General features: G+C 44.5%; 2 protein-coding genes across 3 annotated transcripts; both read right to left on the bottom strand.

The window, feature by feature from the left end:
- Window positions 1–3349: 3349 nt before the first annotated feature.
- Window positions 3350–12244, bottom strand: LOC128339449 (C-X-C chemokine receptor type 2-like). 2 transcript variants are annotated; one of them, XM_053283387.1, is made up of 2 exons: window positions 12114–12244; window positions 3350–6123 (listed from the first exon to the last, which is right to left on the bottom strand). In XM_053283387.1, the coding sequence occupies exon 2, from the start codon at window positions 6100–6102 to the stop codon at window positions 5041–5043; it is 1062 nt and encodes a 353-aa protein (XP_053139362.1). In that variant the 5' UTR covers window positions 6103–6123; window positions 12114–12244; the 3' UTR covers window positions 3350–5040. The 2 variants fall into 2 exon arrangements, with proteins under 2 accessions (XP_053139362.1, XP_053139363.1); XM_053283388.1 differs by lacking the exon at window positions 12114–12244 and adding an exon at window positions 10088–10260.
- An 8310-nt stretch (window positions 12245–20554) lies between these two features.
- Window positions 20555–21619, bottom strand: LOC128328985 (C-X-C chemokine receptor type 2-like). Its single transcript, XM_053259350.1, has one exon. The coding sequence runs from the start codon at window positions 21617–21619 to the stop codon at window positions 20555–20557; it is 1065 nt and encodes a 354-aa protein (XP_053115325.1).
- Window positions 21620–22896: the final 1277 nt, after the last annotated feature.

Below are 22896 nucleotides of genomic sequence, written 5' to 3'. Positions count from 1 at the left end.
GCACAGTTGTAGGGACGCATAGGGAAACCTCAATGGCATAATTGTGATGATGTCATCCACCCCAATCCAAGATGGTGGTCACGTGAATGTCTGAGGCGCAAACTGGCTAATTTGTGGACTGCCTAACCCATTTGAACCAAATTAGGCACAGTTGCTGTGAATGACACACAGGAACACCTCAATGCCATGGTCTGTGATTATGTCATCCACTCCAATCCAAGATGGCAGATGTGTGAACTTTTGAGGTGCAGGTGCACTAACTTGAGGATTGTCTAACTGATTTGGACCATATTAGGGACAGTTTTAGTGAGTGACACACAGGGACATCTCAATGGCATAGTTTGTGATGATGACATCCACTCTGGTTCAAGATTGCTGATGCGTAAACTTTTGTGGTGAAAGTGGGCTAACTTGTGAACCGCCTAACCGATTTGAACCAAATTTGCTACAGCTTTAGGGACAGATAGGGATGCCCCAATGGTGTAGTTTGCGATGATGTTATCCACCCTGATCCAAGATGGCGGACGTTTGAACTTTTGAAGTGCAAGTACACTAACTTGAGGACTGTCTAACCGATTTGAACCAAATTTGGAACAGGTAGTGAGTGACACATAGGGACACTTCAGTGGTGTAGTTTGTAATGATGTCATCAATCCTGATCCACGATGGCAGACGCATGAACATTTGATGCACAAGTGATCTAAATTGTGGACCTCGATTTGAATCAAATTTAGTCCAGTTGTAGAGATACTGAAAGGAAAGTAGGCAGGTTAGTTCTTACTAGAACAACTTCTTCTTAGCTGTCTTGAGTATGCAGAAAAAGGTGGAGTACATATCCTATACCATAAAATGGTTAGGTGTGCGGCCATGCTGCCCGTGTCTTTTTGGGCAGTTCTGCGCATGCGCGGAGCGCGTGCACAGAACTGCCAAAAAGATACGGCTGCCCAGACACGGGTGGCCATGTTGTATCTGAGCAGGGAGAGGCGGCGGTGGCAGCAGGAAGGACTGGCCTCGCTGGCGGCGGCCACCGCCGCGCCAAGAAGACTGGCCCCACTGGCGGTGGCCGAAAAGACTGGCCCCGCTGGCGGCGGCCGAGAGGACTGGCCCCGCTGGCGGCGGCCGAGAGTACTGGCCCCGCTGGCGGCGGCCGAGAGGACTGGCCCCGCTGGCGGCAGCAGAGAGGACTGGCCCCGCTGGCGGCAGCAGAGAGGACTGGCCCCGCTGGCGGCAGCAGAGAGGACTGGCCCCGCTGGCGGCAGCAGAGAGGACTGGCCCCGCTGGTGGTGGCCGAGAAGCCTGGCCCCACTGGCGGCGGCCGAGAGGACTGGCCCCACTGGCGGCGGCCGAGAGGACTGGCCCCGCTGGCGGCGGCTGAGCCGCCGCCGAGAAGCCTGGCCCCGCTGGCGGAGGCCGAGAAGCCTGGCCCCGCTGGTGACGGCCGAGCCGCCGCTGAGAAGCCTGGCCCCGCTGGCGGAGGCCGAGCCGCTGCCGAGAAGCCTGGCCCCACTGGCGGCGGCCGAGAGGACTGGAGAGGAGCTCACTCAGAGCTCCTCACTCCTTAAAGTCTCTTCCTGTACTGGCGCTTTGGCCGAAAAGAACGCAATAGGCGTCCTTTTCGGCCAAAGCGGCAGTACGTGAAGAGGCTTTGAGGAGCTCTGCATGTGAGCTCCTCTCTCCTTCTCTACGTGGTCCCGGGCAGAAGAGGTCTCGGCAGCTGGGAGGGCGGGCGGTTGCTCAACACAGAAGTTGCCGTCTCAATATTGATAGTTTAAAACAACAATCACCGCAGAATGTGGCATGTTAATAAGCGGATTTTATTTGCAGCACTTTAATAATGCAGGTACGTTCTCCAACCGAGTGTAGCACTTCCTCTTTTTAAGTTTGCAGTTTGTGCAAGTTTACTCGGAGGAAAGTTGCTTTTCACAGAACATCGCTGCCCCAGTATTATGAATCTATCTGTCTGCTTAATAAATATTTCTTAATATGCAACAGTTGGGGTTGGCTTAAATAATATGATTAGGTTTGGTGTTCTGTCTGCCAATCTTGATCTGACAAGAAAACTGCGATAGGTAAGCAGTATTTTATCAAAATGGATTTTAGTGTGAAATATGGCACGGCTTAATCTCTATGTTCTAAAAATGGCTGTTGGCAAATTGAAAGCATCCCCTCCAAAAAAGGGCAAGAGAAAGGAAGAAGGAATAAATTAAAAAAACAACACCTAGCGCCCGTTATTATAACGGGCTTAAAATTACTAGTTTCTAAATAAGTAAATAAATCTAATCCAGCATCTTGTTTCCCACAGTGGTCAACCACATACTTCTGAGAAGCCCAATAGAGAGTCATACAGGCAAAAAATGTCCACCCCCACTGTTGCTTCCTATCAACTGGTAATCAGAGGAGTATTTTCTCTGCCTCTGAAGATAGCCTGTGGCCATAGTCATTAGTAGCCTCCATCAATAGATCTGTCCTCTTTGAATTCCCCTTTTAAAGCCATCTAAGCAGCTGGCCATCACCACATCTTGTGGTAGTCAGTTCCACAGGTTAATTATGGGTTATGTGCAAAAGGACTTCCTTTTATCTGTTCCGGATCTCCTGCAAGTCAGTTTCATGGAATGACACCAGGCTCTGGTTCAAGGAAAGGAAGCAAAACTTCTTACTACCTACTTTGTCAACACCACGCATAATCTTGTAAATCTCTATCGTGTCCCCACATTGTCTCCTTTTTTCTAAGCCCCAAACCCCAAAATATGCTAGTTTTTCTTCATAAGATGAACTCCAGGCCCTGATTATTTTGACTGCCTTCTTTTGCACCTTTTCAAGATCTACACTATTACTTTTGAGATGTGTCAACAGAACTGTACACAGGATTCCAAGTGTAGCTGCACCATAGATGTTTTTATCAAGTATAATCACATTGCATGTTTAGTATTTGATTCCTTTCCAAATGATTCCTAACATCGGGATTCCTTTTTTCACAGCTGCCACAAACTGACTTGATGTTTTCACTGAACTGTCCACCATGACCCCAAGTTATTTCAGTCACTACCAGTGTACAGTAGCACCACCCTTCTAGTATGGGTCTCTCAGCTATGCTGCAAGGATGATGTCAATGGCTTGCATACTACTAAGTACAGTGTCATTGCTGCTCCAGTGCTGCTCCTAGCATTCCCAATGGGAGCAGCGTCAGAGCAATGAGGACGCTCTGCTTAGTAGACACAGGAGCGCCCACCTGCTTTTGAATAGAACACAGCAGTACTTGGGTATCTCCCTTAGAATGATGGTAGGAACCAATCACCCATCCTAACACCATCATAAAGAGGATACAGATGGGATTTCAAATGTCTGCTTAAGTATTTGGTAAAAAAAAAGTCTGTTAAAAGTATTTGGACCTTAAAGGTCTGTCTCAAGATACTCTTAATGCACTTGGTTCTTCTCAAACATACGTACTTGCTCTGCTATAATTGGGGTCATTGAAATCCCTTCACCAATCTCTATCCCTTTCTCTGTCACTGAATAGCCATAGGGTGTTAGGATCAGAGCACTGTCAAAAGCCCATTGAGAATCTTTAGCTTAAAGTAAGATCAGGGCCAGACACAAGACCTATTCACGCATTACATTCAACACCTGTACTATCTATATACAGTATTTGATGGTCAAAAAACTTGCTGGATTAAGACCAGAGTTAAGGATGTCTCATTTTGGTTCACGTTCCACAAAGCTCACCTCCATGTTCCTTTTACACACAGATACAGCTCTGTACACCACAACAGTTATTCACAAGGTATGCTGAAATCAGGTACAGCAGTATACTTGCCATCTGTACCATGTATTTGAGAAACCTGCAGCCAGCTTCACGTTTAAAATGAAAGCAGGCAGAGTCATTCACACAAAAGCATGTACAAGTGTACAGACCACACAGGTACAAAACAATGGGTGTAGAGGGCTCCTCTTACATGGAATCAATGAAGCCAGCGTAACTACCAGACCCTGATTCCGTACTAACAATAGCTGCATTCAGATGCATCAGAGGGCAGAGTACATCTGGAAAGTGCAACTGATGCAGGGGTAAAAGGGGAATCATCTGGGCCATATAAGCAGGGGACTGGGACTGTAAGGGAGTTGGGCAACATCAGTGTGGCTCTGGGTGAGGGAATAGGGCTGGTATGCCTTTGCCTCAAGCAGCAGAAGGCCACAATCTGGTCCTGGGTAGAAAAGCTTTTCTGGGTGAAGAATGAATGCATTTGGTATTGTAGCAAGCAGGCAAGGATTCACTTATGGCATTAATTAGCATTATCGAACCAAAAGGTTGTTCTAATGACCGGCTGTACCCAGGCTAGGGCAGCCCTAAGAGGGTAGATCTGGTCATGAGAAGTGCCGGGATCGGTCCCGATCCCAGACCTCGGGAACCAAGTAGCCTGTGTTTTTTTCCAGGCTAATAGTGAGTAGAAGGGACCCCCACACCCTTTATGCCATTCCCCCATCAGGCTGCCTACAGCCCAAGCATTCCTAAAGCTGGGCAGCAAGAGCACCCGGCAGCAGGGGGACCTACCAATGTGCTGCACTCCTAGTGTGGTGCATTGTGAGATGCCGGAGGACTTCCTCACTCCCCTGGCTTCCGGCTTTGCTGCTCACCGCAGCGCTGCTTGTGTGCCGTGGCAGAGCCCTCAGGGGAACTGGGCTCATGTGTGGGGCGGCAAGTAGGAGCCTGCCTCCCCGCCAGCCCACCCCAACCCTGGGTAAGTAGGTTGTGAGAATGAACTTCAAGATGTTGTTGACCAAGACTCCCATATTCCCCATGGCGGGCCACTTGCAGCCGGAGATGCTGGAAGTCATCTGCATCTGGGGATGGTGGGAGTTGTAGTCAACAACATCTGAGAATCCTTGTTACAGGGAACGCTGATGGGCAGCTACAAATTCTGAAGCATCTCAGTGGTGTTTAGTCCTCAGTCGGAACCTTAAAGCCTACTGAGATGTATCAGTAGCTGAGCAGTCTCTCTCTTCCATGACCTTCTCCTCCCCGCTCCCCTCCAGGCAGCGCTATTACAGAGCAGTAGAGGTGTTGCCAGAGGAAGATGAGAAGGAGGAGCCCCCTCTGTACCGTGAGAGGGTCTCTTTGCTGATGATCCCTCGCATGACCAAGATCTTGAGGAAGTCGTTCCGGAACTTATGCCCTATAAAGGCATATACGATAGGGTTGATGCAGCAGTGAGCAAATCCCAGGATTTCAGTACCCACAAGGGCTGCATCAATTCTGTTACGACGGTCACATGTGTCCTCGATAGCACCAGTCCTTAGCAAGGAATCAGCAAACAGGGAGATATTGTAGGGCAACCAGCAGACCAGGAAGACTAGCACCACAGCCAAAATGACTTTCATTGCTTTCTTCCTTTGGCTGTTCTTGGTCTGAAAGAGCCTGTGCACTGTCACGCTATAACAAAAGAGCATGATGGTCAATGGGATGATGAAGCCAATCACTTGTGGCAGGATTCTCAGCACCACCCTCCAATGAGATGTTTTCTCCCCTGCAATGACTTCATAACAAACCATGGAGGTGAAATTATGTACAAACACAACCTCAGGGTAGAGGATCATAGGGAGGGAAAAGAGGAAAGAGAACAGCCAGATGCCAAGGCAGGCAAACTTGACCCAGTGCCTTTTCTCAATGGCTGCCCGAGTGGCATGAACGATTGCCAGGTAGCGGTCGATGCTGATGAAGGCCAAGAGGAGGATGCCACTGTAGAAGTTGACTTCCTTCAGGGCAGAGATGGTTTTGCACATGAAGGTGCCGAAGATCCATTGATGAACCCACTGGACAGCCCAGATGGGCAACGTGAGGGCAAAGAGGAAATCGGCAATGGCTAGGTTCAGGAGATAGATATCAGTGACGGAACGGTTTCCTTTGTTGCAGGCGACCACCAGCACCACCAGAGAGTTGCCCACCAGGCTCAGGAGGCATACCAGAACATAGATGATGGCCACAAAGTACTTCAGCATTGCTGGACTCTCATTTCTGCAGACATTTTTCTCTATGCCTGAGCTGGAAGAGGTGTATTCATAACCCGAAAACAGGTCACTAAACTCATCACTATCCAAGCTTCCCATTCTGAGGTCTTTGCTCTTGGTCTGTTTAGATAATGAAGCCACAACACTTTCAACACAAGCATCACAATTCTAACTTTCTGTCAGAAAAATCAAAGAATTCTAATTTTCTGTTAGAAATGCATTAAATCAATTTCCGAATTTGTCACATAATAAAATTATCCTGGGATCTCTCAATGCATTTAAAAAAGAACTTAAGATTGCAGCATTTTGCATTCTGGCATGATGGGTGCATATCGTTGAATGTTCCAGTGAAATAACTTATGCACATGGAACAAAGGGAATTCATGCAATCCTACAATATTAGACTAGAAGAAACTGAGCAATCCTCCAGTTGCCTGGAACACCACAAGGCTCATTGCAATCAGAATGCCCCATATGATTCAGATTATGGAAGATAACAAATAGATAGCCTTGTCAGAGGACCTTCACACACTGAAAAAAGCTACTTCCAGATGGATCCTAGGAAAGAGCATTGCAATTGGGGGGAAACCTGCTTGAGAACAATGGAGTTGCCTTTTCTGTAGGCACATTTCTGCAGTGCACTTTTTCTCTACTTCTGGCATGGTGTAGAATGGATTATATGGATTACGTGGAAGGATGGGGCATGTGGTGATTCGCTTACTTTTAGCAACAAGGAAATCAACTGTCCCTATCCAACCCCAGCACAGCATCGCTCCAGTGGTTGTTGCTGATGTCTACCTTATATTTCTTTTTAGATTGTGAACACTCTGGAGACAGGGTACTAGTTTGTGTATTATTTATTTATTTATTTATTTTTCTTTGTGAACAGCTTGGAGAACCTTTGTTGAAAAGTTGTATACAAATATTCATAGCAGCAGCCGTATCAGCAGGAGCAGCACTAGCAGTGTAGCAGTGTGCATGGATGGCCTTGGCTTTATTCAGCGACTGAACTAGTTAGGTTTGTCCCCTTCCATCTAGCCCGAGTCATGAAAAGCCCAGGGGAAGGGGAGATCATTTGTGCACATAGTAGAATATCAATTAAGCAAGTTTTATTTACATAAGATAAATACTGCCCACTGTTTGCATAATGAGGATGATGATCATGAAGAAGATGACCATAGTGAAAATTGTTTGGAAAGGTGTGTGTGGGGGGGGGGGGATATTCTTCAAAAATTCAGCTCCATACTGGACTAGTACCTTTTGCTGATTTGAAAAGCATCCAGCCAGCAGTTTTTGAATACTTATTGTTTGAAATCCCCATAATAACAGGGGGAAATAACGAAGGGACAGATAATTAAGTCTGCCCACTGAGAATTCTGAAAGCAAAGTTGGGAGAGGAAAGTCCTGACAATTTCTAGTGAGTGACTTCCTGGTTCTGAACATAGGTGGCCAAAAAGGAGCATTCTGGCTATGAGCCACTCTTACAGTTGAGCAAACATTTCTCTTCCACCTCCTCCCTCTTCTTTTAAGGGCTTTTGTTTTCTCCTTCTGCCTCCTATCTTTATTCTCTTTCACCCCCACCAAATGGGGGAAGCAGAGGCTCTCAGCAAAGCTTGGAATAAATTAATGAGAATTAAGTCCCTTGATCTCACTGAAGCTTACTTCTGAGTATACCCACAAAGAAATCAGGACCAGTAGAGATCTTAGGCAAGAATATGGTATCTCTCTTTTTCCTTCCTCCCAGCCCTCAGCAAAGCATAGATGAATTCTTGGGGGGGGGGGATTTATTTCTCTGGAAACCATCATTCTGGTGTAGACTGATCTTGAACATGGAGGTTCTGCATCAGTCTCAAACTGCCTGTGAATATGGAAACTTCATTTGACCATACTTAGCAAATCAATCCTCCAGGCAGTTTGGATGTCATGTAGAACCTCCATGTTCAAGTACAGTTGACACCAGAATAGTAGTTTGTTGGTGCTGGGTGGAAATGGTTTCTGGGGTTTTCTTACTGCACTTCTTTAGGGCTTTCTGGAAGCATCAGGCTGAGCACTTTGAGAAAGAGGCTGCTGGACTAGAGTGCCCATGCCTTTTCAAGCATCATTTTGATAACTAAGCTTGCAATTCTACATGCACACTTACAGGGGAGTAAGCTCCATTACACTTACTGGGACTTGCTTCCAGATAATGAGGGATTGAACAATCCCTGGAAAATGGGGTTGGGGGGAGAGCAATGGAAATAGCCATTTTAGAATGTGGGTGAGAGAAACAATGTAAAACTGCTGTCGTGCAAACCCACAACTATGACTTCACTCAGCACACAGATTGCTTTCACAGAATCTCACAGTGCTCCCAGCATCCCACAGGGCATAAGATCTATTTAGTTGCTTGCAACCAGAAGAGAGACTTAACTCTGCTGCCACTGAGCCCAGACAACCCCCCACCTCCATGGCAGAAAGCAGGATGAGGAAACTTATGGTAGAAACTCTGCCCTGCCTTGCTTCAGCCATCATATTGCTGATGCAAGGTCAGTATGCACCTAAGAATCTGGTAAAAGAGAAACGGTACAAATGAAGGCACAGAGAATATTCCCTCCTGGCCTGCTCCTTTAGAGAGAAAAGGGCAGCAGGAGAAAGTCTCCTTCCTTTCTTTTCTTTCACTGGTTCTTGCTTGTCTTATATATTTGGGGTGGGGTGGGGGAGAGAATGGCCACCATATGAATCCATGTTATCCATTGACTGAATTGCTCCGATGCCATGTCTCATATATTCTAAATAATTCTAACTACCAAGAAGAGGCAGAGGCTGGGAAACTGCATGGGAAGAGGTCCTAGAAGAAGGACCTCATTACCTCACAAGTAGTGAGCCTAGAAGCAGGAGGGATTTAGAGAGGGGGCCAGAATGGGACACAGGCTGAAAAGCAAAGGAGAAAGATGGCGGAGCAACAGAGGAACAGACCACTAGAAAGTTATGGGTGGGGGGTGGAGGCACCAAAGTGAAAAGGTGGGCAGCAGGCAGAGGGAAATAATGCACTGAACCTAGAACTGGAGAGCCTGTGTGTGTGGTTGGCATGCCAGTAAGGTTGTGGTGCTTTGGAGACAGAGAACATAGACTCTGACACAGAGAGCCAAAATGCAGGCCAAGCCGGGGGCCGTGAACTGTGCAGACTGCAGATCTTGATTTTTATCCTTTTGTCATATATCCATTTGTATTTTACCTTAAAGGCCTGACCTGGCTATCCTAAGTCTGACCTAAAGGTGGGATGTTCCAGCTTTGCTTGCTAGAGGATTGACAGGATGCTGGGCGTTTCAATCAGACATATCATGTTTCTTGTCTACTATTAGAGTCAAAGTTTGCTTAACCTTTGTTGGGATGTGTGCAATGATTACTGTGCTTTATTAAGTTGTGTTTTAAGTTGGGTCTGTTATGCACACCTTGTAACTGGGATAAGTTCTTGTTCTGTTGTATTAGTTGGTTCTGCTGTGCTGTTATTTATACCTTGCAACTAGTTGGGATAGTTAGCAGAGACATTGGGCCAGGGGAAGGAGAGGTAGGCAGTGACGGTGGGGGTGGGGGGGAGCATTTAAAAATCTTGTCTCTGGGCCCGCTCCAACCTTGTTACGCCCCTGCCTAGAGATTGCATCAAGTAGACAATATTTTGGCCATCTGCAGAAGAAACATGATACAAACTGTGTTCTTACAAAAGCTATTTTCCTAAAACTGCTGATGTTAGAAGCTGCTCCTGATAGGATTTATCAGGACAGCTTTAAAAAAATGGCTTTAGTTTTTGAACACAGCAATGTATACATTCATGTGATTTGCACACCTGATACTGTATCTCTCTTTTCCGGCAGGGGACATATGTTGGGGGGGTGTTGTTATGTTTTTTGGTGTTTGTTTTTTTTTTGCTTTAAATTTTTATTGATTTTAACAATATCTTGAAAATCTCATTACTGTATCTCTCTTTTCCGGCAGGGAACATATGTTAATGAGGGGGGCGGGCAGGTTTATGTGTGAAGTAGCAGCCAACCTCCCTTTACAGCAGTGTGGGGAAATCTGTGTCCACAACTTGGTCACATCTGCTCACCTAGTACAGTCATAGGAAGTATGATCACAACTTCTTCCCCCCTGACGTGTGGCACGTGTGCATCAGAAGGTCTGTCACAAGCAATACTTGTTCATCTGGAGAGGTCATTCCAAAAGCTGGCCGTTCAATATATATTAATAATCAGCTCATTCTTTTGTGTGCCAGGAAAAGTCCACCAAAAAGGTGCATTCACACAGTCACAAGGATCCTGGTTAAAACGTTAATCAGAATTAGTATGTCCAGCAGAGCTGATAGTGTGACCATAGAATTTCAGGGCAATCCTGTGGCAGTTAACCAGGATTGAACCAGGATAGATAACCAGCATTGAATTGGGAAGCCGTGTCTCTGTCACCTGAGCATTCAAAGTCATCCATAGCAGAGACTGCATGCATCGCTGAAGTTATTCTGGGTTAGGTGTGCTGCAAAGGTTTCAGAAAACATTTTACCCCAGATGCCAGCCTATATGGTATAAATCACTACCTCCATGTCATGTTGCCTTTCCTCTCTTGCCTTTCTCAGAGATGTCTTCCCCACTGTCAACATTTAAATTGTTGACAGGGGCGGAGACTTAACCTTTTTGCTTCTGAAACTCAGGATAGTTCCACAAACCTTTTCAGAAAGGCTTTACCCCTGCTAACTGTGCAAAGTGGTGATGCTCTGTTAAATTTGAAAAAGTTTGATGTGATTGTAACTGATTTTTTACAAATTGGGTTTTGTATTGTATTTTATGTTCTCCCACCTTTTTTATTTTTTGGTCTGTTATGATTTAATGTGCTGTATATTTTAATCTCATGTTTTAATGTTGTGTTATAGACTACCCAGGGGGCAATTTGTTTTGGGGCGGCTAACAAATAAAGTTGTTTATTATTGTTGTTGTTTGTTTATTGTTTGTTTTTTTTAGCAAGGGGGAAGCAACTGGCCCTATGCATCTGTAGCACAGCATCTCTCCAATGGCTGTTGCTGGTGTCTACCTAGCGCTTCTTTTTAAACTGTAAGCCCTTTGGGGACAGGGAACAATCTTCCCTTTACTGTTCATTTCTTAACATTTAAAAGGTTCTGAGAAACTTTATGTTTAAAAGCAGAATATATATATAATACATAATAGTAGTGAGATACAGCTGTGTTATATAATGATACATACATAGGATAATGCATGTTATTAATAATAAGTTATTAATGAATAAGTTGTTATTATTATTAATAATAATGAATAAGTTATTTAACTTATTCATAAATGAATAAGTTAAATAAGTATATGATTGTACAGAAGAAGCAGCTGCATAAATAAAATAAATGAAACAATGATGATGGTGATCTCATCCACAGCTGCAGGACTCCTCCCTGTTCCAGAAATGGTTGCAACTCAGCACCAGATTCAGGATCTCTATATTCACAGCTACCCCACTTCTTGGAGAGGGTTGCATCTCTCAAGAGATTCTCATGTCAGGTAGCACTTTGTGCTACAACAATCAGTGACTTCCCTCTAGATTTTGTTGTATGTGTTTTTCCTGCTTATTATCAAAATCTGAAGCTGTGCTCTTTGGTTTAATGGTAAATTATGCTAAGCACTAGAATATTTGGTACAATATACTACTTAGTAGAAGTGAAGGTGCAGACTGGCATTGCAGTTTAGTGTGGAGTGACTCTCTTCTGTGGGTTTTCTAACCTTAGCAGCAGACACAACCCAGAGCAAGGAATAATCCATCTAAGGAATCAAGGAATAATCCATCAAAACACACTGGCTCACAGCCAGATTAAATTACTCCTGAGAAGTCCTACTGAAATTAAGTAGCCTCTTAGAGTAATTCTTGAGTAGTACTATTGAGTAACTTAATCTGGATGTCAGCCAGTGGCTCTAGCAGCCTAGCTTTCCTCTCCTGGTCTTTCAGATAATTGAGTTTGGAGGTACTTGATGAGAACTTCAAAACCCTGTGACACAAATTTCCAAATATTAATGTATTCTTATCATAGTTTTTGCCATCCTCAACCTCAGTCCTGTGTCAACCAACCCAGATCATCCACTTACCTGCTTCCTCTGAAGAATCCTCTTGATTGCAGCAGAGTAATTTGATGCTGAAGATTTGAGTTCTCAAAGGGGAACGGGACCTTGCAAAATGTTGTTCCCCAGTGCATAGGGAAAAGCAGCAGAGCTTCCTTTTATTGCCTCAGAGCTTGCTTGAGGAAGGGGTTGTGTGGAAAAAAAGATAACAGGAAACTGTTATCAGGAAACTGTTATCAGGAAACTGATAACAGGAAACGGGCCCAATCCACCCGCAGCACAGCATCCCTCCAGTGACTGTTCTTGGTGTTTGTCTTATGTTTCTTTTTCAATTGTGAGCCCTTTGGGGACAGGGAGCCATCTTATTTATTTATTTGTTATTTCTCTATGTAAACCACTTTGGAAACTTTTGTTGAAATGCAGTATATAAATATTTGTTGTTATTGTTGTCAACAAAGTTCTCAAAGTTCTCAAAGACGCAGGTTTTGGGTGGTATAGAAATATTTTAAATGAATGAATCAATCAATAAAGCAATTCACATATAAATAGAAATAATAAGTAAATAATCACACCACATATCCAATGACCAGGAAACTCTCCTGCTACTGCTTCTATTATTTATAAGTAGCAGTAGCAGCATTTTTCAACAACAACAACATTATAAAGTGCTTTTCAACAAAAATTCCCAAAGCAGTTTACATTGAAAAATAAATAAAGATGGCTCCCTGTCCCCAAAGGGCTCACAATCTAAAAGGAAACATAAGATAGACACCAGCAACAGTCACTGGAAGGATGCTGTGCTGGGGATGGATATGGCCTGTTGCTCTCCCCATGCTAAAAAAGAGAATCATCACTTTTAAAAGTGCCTTCTTACTCAGTTAGCAGGGGTAGATAGAAAAGGGACAAGAAGAAGATGGTTCCTTGTCCCAAAGGGGGGACTCACATTGGAAAAAGGAACGTCCCATGAAGGGATGCAGTACGGGGTGTGGATAGGGACACTTGTGGCACTCCGAGAGGGAAGATATGGGGGCAACCCCCCTGTAGTGTACCCAACATGAAGGGGTATGTTGGAAGACTTGTTTGTTTCTAAATATGTTCCCTAGATGGATTCCAATGCTTCCCCATGCATGCTTGACCCTTGCCATGATTTATTTATTTATTTATTTATTTGAGACATTTAATATACTGCACACTTCGAGGACTCTGGGCGGTGTACAAAAACAAGCAAAGCAAGATGCTATTAAAATTACATTCTAAATTGAAAACTTAAAAACAGGGCAAAAGCCTGGCAAAAAAGAAAAGTTTTCAACAGAGATTTAAAAACCAGTAAGGAAGGGGCTAAACGATTTCAATCAGGATTTCAATATAAATGTAAACAACTATAGTCCTGTGGCCAATATTTCTTTTCTGAGCAAGGTGCTTGAACGTGTCGTGGCTGACCAGCTCCAGACACTCGTGGAGGAAATGGATTAATTAGATCCATTTCAATCAGGCTTCAGGCCCAGCTTTGGAACAGAAACTGCTTTGGTTGCCCTGTGGGATGACCTGTGCAGAGAGAGAGAGAGAGAGAAGGGGAGTACGACCCTGTTAATTCTCTTGGATTTCTCAGCAGCTTTTGATACCATTGGCCATGGTATACTTTGGATAGGTTGTCCGAGTTGGGTGTGGGAGGCACTGCTGGGAGGTGGTTCCACTCCTACCCTAAAGCCCATTCCCAAAAGGTGGTGCAGGAGGGACTACTGCTCAACCCCTTGGCTATGGGGTTCCGCAAGGTTCCATTCTTTCCCCTATGCTGTTTAACATCTACATGAAACCACTGGGAGAAGCTATCCATGAAACCACTGGGAGAAGCCAGTATGCGGATGACACTCAGTTGCTGCATCTCTCCTTTTCAACAGGCACAGTGTGTTTTATTCCTCAGTCACACCCTCTGGAGAGAGCCTGACGCCCAGCAGCCATGAACTTCACTCTGCCTCTCAAGAGGAAGAATGGAAGCCGAGTCAACCCCTGAGCCTCTCCCGAAGAGTCTTGTGGTCAGATTTTGGCACTTGCACTGGAGTTCAATATCCACAACCTTTTATTTATTTGCTTGTTGTTTTATTTATCATTCGACTTATATACCGCTTTTCATTGGAAACATCTCAAAGCAGTTTACAACATAGTTAAAACAATGCACCATTAAAATACAGAAAGTAGAACGATTAATATACATATAAACATTTATTTACTTGTTCGATTTTTATACCGCCTTTCATAATGTATCTCAAGGCAGTTTACAAAAGATAAAATCCCTTAAAGGCTACATTTAAAATCTTAAAATCCACCTTAAAAACCATTACTTGGATAGAAAGCCTGTGTCCCTGAGCTGTATGTCTTCACAGTGTGAGAGCAGAACAAGGAGAGAAGGAAGAGTAAAAGTGCAGCAAAGCAGGTTTGAAGAGGAGGGGAGGGAGACATGAAAGTATCAGTCTACCAATCAGGTCAGAGCAGAGAGAAAGCAAACAAGAGTGGGGAAACAATAGAGGAAGATCCTTGCTTACTATCTCTATTCCCAGCGCCCCTGGTGGTCAATAGGACAGAAGGTGTAAAGAGTCAATGCTGCTGGAGCTGTAACTCCCAATAGTTCAAATCTGGGATGTGAGCATCTTCAGTGACATCGTGCCGGTCACAAAACTGGCTACAGCTGTCAAGAGATGAAACAAAAGCCCACTTAAAATACCTGCCTATGTTGGCCTACTATGCCAACTCTTTTAACCTCTGTTCCTGTGCTTTTAATAGCATTGTGATTTGCCAGTCTTAGGAAGCAATGATGTGTATTTCCATGCCAGAAAATGCTGTTGCTGCTGACCTCAGCTGATCAAGCTGCTGTTAATAGCACAAGACAAGGCCATTTTTTCTGCCAGTCTGTCAATCTTTGTCCTGCTGGCTGCTTGATGATGGAATGAATGCATGACTGACTGGTTGAATGGATGGGATGAGTAACCCAGGAACTCTGCTAAATGGTGCTGTTTTGAGGCTTACATAAGCAGTCTTTGCTGGATCAGACCCAAATGTCCACCAAACTGACCAACAACAACAAAAACAAAATATTTCTATACCAATTTGGAGCACTTTGATAATATGACATTAATACTGTACAAGCTGTACAGGCTGTCAGTGCATTTCTGGGTGGAATTCAAGGTGCTAGTTTTGACTTTTAAAGCCTTTTAGGGCTTAAGACTAAGTTACCTGAAAGGGCACCTTCTCCCACTTGAATCTGCCTGCTCTATACCATTTTTTTTAGAGATTCTCTTGTGCGTCCTGTTACCTGATGGAAGCTTGATTTTGCGGGAACACATTCACAAGCCTTTTTCAGTGACAGCCACCCTCTCTGGAACTCCCTGCCACCTGGTATTTGTGTGGCACCTTCCCTGGCAATTCTTAAAAAGGATCTGTATTCTGTTTCATCAGGCCTTCCCCAATAAATCCCTGGGATCTCTTTTTTGTCGATTTCTCCCTTTCTGTTTTTTATGCTGCCTTATGCTGTATATATGATGTTTTTATGATTGCCCACATGCTACTTTACTTTTCATTTTTAGCCTACTTTCCAGTAGGCTTATGCGATCACCCGGCATTTAATGTGTCTGTGTGTCTCCCTGCCCCCATCAACTTTGCAACGCCTGGACGAATATGAACCAAATCAGGCACAATTGTAGGGACACATAGGGAAACCTCAATGGCATAACTGTGATGATGTCATCCACCCCAATCCAAGATGGTGGTCACGTGAATGTCTGAGGCGCAAACTGGCTAATTTGTGGACTGCCTAACCCATTTGAACCAAATTAGGCACAGTTGCTGTGAATGACACACAGGAACACCTCAATGCCATGGTCTGTGATTATGTCATCCACTGCAATCCAAGATGGCAGATGTGTGAACTTTTGAGGTGCAGGTGCACTAACTTGAGGATTGTCTAACTGATTTGGACCATATTAGGGACAGTTTTAGTGAGTGACACACAGGGACATCTCAATGGCATAGTTTGTGATGATGACATCCACTCTGGTTCAAGATTGCTGATGCGTAAACTTTTGTGGTGAAAGTGGGCTAACTTGTGAACCGCCTAACCGATTTGAACCAAATTTGCTACAGCTTTAGGGACAGATAGGGATGCCCCAATGGTGTAGTTTGCGATGATGTTATCCACCCTGATCCAAGATGGCGGACGTTTGAACTTTTGAAGTGCAAGTACACTAACTTGAGGACTGTCTAACCGATTTGAACCAAATTTGGAACAGGTAGTGAGTGACACATAGGGACACCTCAGTGGTGTAGTTTGTAATGATGTCATCAATCCTGATCCACGATGGCAGACGCATGAACATTTGATGCACAAGTGATCTAAATTGTGGACCTCGATTTGAATCAAATTTAGTCCAGTTGTAGAGATACTGAAAGGAAAGTAGGCAGGTTAGTTCTTACTAGAACAACTTGTTGTTAGCTGTCCTGAGTATGCAGAAAAAGGTGGAGTACATATTTCTAAATAAGTAAATAAATCTAATCCAGCATCTTGTTTCCCACAGTGGTCAACCACATACTTCTGAGAAGCCCAATAGAGAGTCATACAGGCAAAAAATGTCCACCCCCACTGTTGCTTCCTATCAACTGGTATTCAGAAGAGTATTGTCTCTGCCTCTGAAGATAGCCTGTGGCCATAGTCATCAGTAGCCTCCATCAATAGCTCTGTCCTCCTTGAATTCGTTTATTCCCCTTTTAAAGCCATCTAGGCAGCTGGCCATCACCACATCTTTTGGTAGTCAATTCCACAGGTTAATTATGGGTTATGTGCAAAAGGACTTCCTGTTATCTGTTCCGGATCTCCTACAAGTCAGTTTCATGGAATGACACCAGGCTCTGGTTCAAGGAAAGGAAGCAAAACTTCTTACTACCTACTTTGTCAACAACACGCATAATCTTGTAAATCTCTATCGTGTCCCCACATTGTCTCCTTTTTTCTAAGCCCCAAAGCCCAAAATATGCTAGTTTTTCTTCATAAGATGAACTCCAGGCCCTGATTATTTTGACTGCCTTCCATTGCACCTTTTCGAGATCTACAATATTACTTTTGAGATGTGTCAACAGAACTGTACACAGGATTCCAAGTGTAGCTGCACCATAGATGTTTTTATCAAGTATAATCACATTGGATGTTTAGTATTTGATTCCTTTCCAAATGATTCCTAACATCGGGATTCCTTTTTTCACAGCTGCCACAAACTGACTTGATGTTTTCACTGAACTGTCCACCATGACCCCAAGTTATTTCAGTCACTACCAGTGTACAGTAGCACCACCCTTCTAGTATGGGTCTCTCAGCTATGCTGCAAGGATGATGTCAATGGCTTGCATACTACTAAGTACAGTGTCATTGCTGCTCCAGTGCTGCTCCTAGCATTCCCAATAGGAGCAGCGTCAGAGCAATGAGGACGCTCTGCTTAGTAGACACAGGAGCGCCCACCTGCTTTTGAATAGAACACAGCAGTACTTGGGTATCTCCCTTAGAATGATGGTAGGAACCAATCACCCATCCTAACACCATCATAAAGAGGATACAGATGGGATTTCAAATGTCTGCTTAAGTATTTGGTTAAAAAAACAACTTCTTGTTAGCTGTCTTGAGTATGCAGAAAAAGGTGGAGTACATATTTCTAAATAAGTAAATAAATCTAATCCAGCATCTTGTTTCCCACAGTGGTCAACCACATACTTCTGAGAAGCCCAATAGAGAGTCATACAGGCAAAAAATGTCCACCCCCACTGTTGCTTCCTATCAACTGGTAATCAGAGGAGTATTTTCTCTGCCTCTGAAGATAGCCTGTGGCCATAGTCATCAGTAGCCTCCATCAATAGATCTGTCCTCCTTGAATTCCCCTTTTAAAGCCATCTAAGCAGCTGGCCATCACCACATCTTGTGGTAGTCAGTTCCACAGGTTAATTATGGGTTATGTGCAAAAGGACTTCCTTTTATTTGTTCCGGATCTCCTGCAAGTCAGTTTCATGGAATGACACCAGGCTCTGGTTCAAGGAAAGGAAGCAAAACTTCTTACTACCTACTTTGTCAACACCACGCATAATCTTGTAAATCTCTATCGTGTCCCCACATTGTCTCCTTTTTTCTAAGCCCCAAACCCCAAAATATGCTAGTTTTTCTTCATAAGATGAACTCCAGGCCCTGATTATTTTGACTGCCTTCTTTTGCACCTTTTCAAGATCTCCACTATTACTTTTGAGATGTGTCAACAGAACTGTACACAGGATTCCAAGTGTAGCTGCACCATAGATGTTTTTATCAAGTATAATCACATTGCATGTTTAGTATTTGATTCCTTTCCAAATGATTCCTAACATCGGGATTCCTTTTTTCACAGCTGCCACAAACTGACTTGATGTTTTCACTGAACTGTCCACCATGACCCCAAGTTATTTCAGTCACTACCAGTGTACAGTAGCACCACCCTTCTAGTATGGGTCTCTCAGCTATGCTGCAAGGATGATGTCAATGGCTTGCATACTACTAAGTACAGTGTCATTGCTGCTCCAGTGCTGCTCCTAGCATTCCCAATAGGAGCAGCGTCAGAGCAATGAGGACGCTCTGCTTAGTAGACACAGGAGCGCCCACCTGCTTTTGAATAGAACACAGCAGTACTTGGGTATCTCCCTTAGAATGATGGTAGGAACCAATCACCCATCCTAACACCATCATAAAGAGGATACAGATGGGATTTCAAATGTCTGCTTAAGTATTTGGTTAAAAAAAATGTCTGTTAAAAGTATTTGGACCTTAAAGGTCTGTCTCAAGATACTCTTAATGCACTTGGTTCTTCTCACACATACTTGCTCTGCTATAATTGGGTCATTGAAATCCCTTCACCAATCTCTATCCCTTTCTCTGTCACTGAATAGCCATAGGGTGTTAGGATCAGAGCACTGTCAAAAGCCCATTGAGAATCTTTAGCTTAAAGTAAGATCAGGGCCAGACACAAGACCTATTCACGCATTACATTCAACACCTGTACTATCTATATACAGTATTTGATGGTCAAAAAACTTGCTGGTTTAAGACGAGAGTTAAGGATGTCTCATTTTGGTTCACGTTCCACAAAGCTCCACTCCATGTTCCTTTTACACACAGATACAGCTCTGTACACCACAACAGTTATTCACAAGGTATGCTGAAATCAGGTACAGCAGTATACTTGCCATCTGTACCATGTATTTGAGAAACCTGCAGCCAGCTTCACGTTTAAAATGAAAGCAGGCAGAGTCATTCACACAAAAGCATGTACAAGTGTACAGACCACACAGGTACAAAACAATGGGTGTAGAGGGCTCCTCTTACATGGAATCAATGAAGCCAGCGTAACTACCAGACCCTGATTCCGTACTAACAATAGCTGCATTCAGATGCATCAGAGGGCAGAGTACATCTGGAAAGTGCAACTGATGCAGGGGTAAAAGGGGAATCATCTAGGCCATATAAGCAGGGGACTGGGACAGTAAGGGAGTTGGGCAACATCAGTGTGGCTCTGGGTGAGGGAATAGGGCTGGTATGCCTTTGCCTCAAGCAGCAGAAGGCCACAATCTGGTCCTGGGTAGAAAAGCTTTTCTGGGTGAAGAATGAGCACATTTGGTATTGTAGCAAGCAGGCAAGTATTTACTTATAGCATTAATTAGCATTATCAAACCAAAAGGTTGTTCTAATGACCGGCTGTACCCAGGCTAGGGCAGCCCTAAGAGGGTAGATCTGGTCATGAGAAGTGCCGGGATCGGTCCCGATCCCAGACCTCGGGAACCAAGTAGCCCGTGTTTTTTTCCAGGCTAATAGTGAGTAGAAGGGACCCCCACACCCTTTATGCCATTCCCCCATCAGGCTGCCTACAGCCCAAGCATTCCTAAAGCTGGGCAGCAAGAGCACCCGGCAGCAGGGGGACCTACCAATGTGCTGCACTCCTAGTGTGGTGCATTGTGAGATGCCAGAGGACTTCCTCCCTCCTCTGGCTTCCGGCTCTGCTGCTCACCGCAGCGCTGCTTGTGTGCCGTGGCAGAGCCCTCAGGGGAACTGGGCTCATGTGTGGGGCAGCAAGTAGGAGCCTGCCTCCCCGCCAGCCCTCCCCAACCCTGGGTAAGTAGGTTGTGAGAATGAACTTCAAGATGTTGTTGACTACAGCTCCCATATTCCCCATGGCAGGCCACTTGCAGCCGGAGATGCTGGAAGTCTTCTGCATCTGGGGATGGTGGGAGTTGTAGTCAACAACATCTGGGAATCCTTGTTACAGGGAACGCTGATGGGCAGCTACAAATTCTGAAGCATCTCAGTGGTGTTTAGTCCTCAGTCAGAACCTTAAAGCCTACTAAGATGTATCAGTAGCTGAGCAGTCTCTCTCTTTCATGACCTTCTCCTCCCCTCTCCCCTCCAGGCAGGGCTGTTACAGAGCAGTAGAGGTGTTGCCAGAGGAAGATGAGAAGGAGGAGCCCCTTCTGTACCGTGAGAGGGTCTCTTTGCTGATGATCCCTCGCGTGACCAGGATCTTGAGGAAGTTGTTCCGGAACTTCTGCCCTATAAAGGCATATATGATAGGGTTGATGCAACAGTGAGCAAATCCCAGGATTTCAGTACCCACAAGAGCTGCATCAATTCTGTTACGACGGTCACATGTTTCCTTGATAGCACCAGTCCTTAGCAAGGAATCAGCAAACAGGGAGATATTGTAGGGCAACCAGCAGACCAGGAAGACTAGCACCACAGCCAAAATGACTTTCATTGCTATCTTGTTTTGGCTGTTCTTGGTCTGAAAGAGCCTGTGCACTGTCATGCTGAAACAAAAGAGCATGATGGTCAATGGGATGATGAAGCCAATCACTTGTGGCAGGATTCTCAGCACCACCCTCCAATGAGATGTTTTCTCCCCTGCAATGACTTCATAACAAACCATGGAGGTGAAATTATGTACAAACACAACCTCAGGGTAGAGGATCATAGGGAGGGAAAGGAGGAAAGAGAACAGCCAGATGCCAAGGCAGGCAAACTTGACCCAGTGCCTTTTCTCAATGGCTGCCCGAGTAGCATGAACGATTGCCAGGTAGCGGTCGATGCTGATGAAGGCCAAGAGGAGGATGCCACTGTAGAAGTTGACTTCCTTCAGGGCAGAGATGGTTTTGCACATGAAGGTGCCGAAGATCCATTGATGAACCCACTGGACAGCCCAGATGGGCAATGTGAGGGCAAAGAGGAAATCGGCAATGGCTAGGTTCAGGAGATAGACATCAGTGACGGAACGGTTTCCTTTGTTGCAGGCGACCACCAGCACCACCAGAGAGTTGCCCACCAGGCTCAGGAGGCATACCAGAACATAGATACGTGGCACAAAGTACTTAATCGCATCTGATGGACTCTCATTTCTGCAGACATTTGTCTCTATGCCTGAGCTGGAAGTGTTGTTTTCATAATCCGGAAATAGGTCACTAAACTCATCACTATCCAAGCTTCCCATTCTGAGGTCTTTGTTCTTGGTCTGTATAGAATATGAAGCCACAACATTTTCAACACACTAATCACAAGTCTAACTTTCTGTCAGAAGAAGCAAAGAATTCTAATTTTCTGTTAGAAATACATCAAATCTATTTCCAAATGTGTCATATAAAAACATTGTCCTGGGGATCTGTCAAACGCATTTTAAAAGAAGTTAAAACTGCAGCATGTTACATTCTGGCATTGGATGCATATCGTTGAATGTTCCACTGAAATAACATGTGCACATGGAACAAAGGGCTTGCAAGGAAATCATGCAATTCTACAACGTGAGACTAGAAGAAACTGAGCAATCTTCAAATTCAATTGCCTGCAACACCACCAAGACTCATTGCAAACAGAATGGCTCATATAATTCAGTTTATGGAAGATAAGCAGATAATCTAGTCAGAGGACCTGCCCCCATCCCCCCCCCAAAAGCTGCTTCCAGATGGATCAAAGAGAAAAGCAATGCAGTTTGGGGGAAACCTCCTTGAGAACAACGGAGTTATCTTTTCTGTAGGCACATTTCTGCAGTGCAGCTTTTCTCTACTTCTTGCACTGTGTAGAATGGATTATATATATATATTACTTGGAAGGATGGGGCATGTGGTGACTCTCTTACACTTAGCAGCAAGGAAAGCAACTTTCTCTATCCAATCCCAGCACAGCATCCCTCCAGTGATTGTTACTGATATCTACCTTATATTTCTTTTTAGATTGTGAACCCTCTGGAGACCGGGCACCATCTTATGCACTATTTATTTATTTTTCTTTGTAAACTGCTTGGGAAACATTTGTTGAAAAGTTGTATATAAATATTCATAGTAGTAGTAATGGATGGCCTTGGCTTTATTCAGCAATTGAACTAATTATGGATGGCCTTGGCTTTATCCAGCAATTGAACTAATTATGTTTGTCCCCTTCCACCTAACCTGAATCATGAAAAGTCCAGAGGAAGGGGAGATCATTTGTGCACATAGTACAAAAGCAATGAAGCAAGTTTTTAGCCTACTTTCCAGTAGGTTTATGAGATTACCCAGCATTCTCTGTGTGTGTCCGTGTGTCCATGTGTCCTTCCATGTGTCCCCACCCTATCAACTTTGTAAAGCCAGGACCAATATAAACCAAATCAGGTACACACAGGGACACCACAATGGCGTAATTTGGGATGATGTCATGCACCCCAGTTCAAGATGGCGGACACGTAACCTTTGAAGCGCAAGTGGGCTAACTTGTGAACCGCTTAACCGATTAAGG

This window comes from Hemicordylus capensis, chromosome 1, assembly GCF_027244095.1.
Source record: "Hemicordylus capensis ecotype Gifberg chromosome 1, rHemCap1.1.pri, whole genome shotgun sequence".
Taxonomy (NCBI): domain Eukaryota; kingdom Metazoa; phylum Chordata; class Lepidosauria; order Squamata; family Cordylidae; genus Hemicordylus; species Hemicordylus capensis.
The sequence above is the reverse complement of the archived record's forward strand: the minus strand, read 5'-3'. Positions and strand labels throughout refer to the sequence as shown.

Excerpts from the sequence above, each read along its gene's own strand:
- LOC128339449 (XM_053283387.1), bottom strand. The coding sequence starts at position 6,102 with ATGGGAAGCTTGGATAGTGATGAGTTTAGTGACCTGTTTTCGGGTTAT.
- LOC128328985 (XM_053259350.1), bottom strand. The coding sequence starts at position 21,619 with ATGGGAAGCTTGGATAGTGATGAGTTTAGTGACCTATTTCCGGATTAT.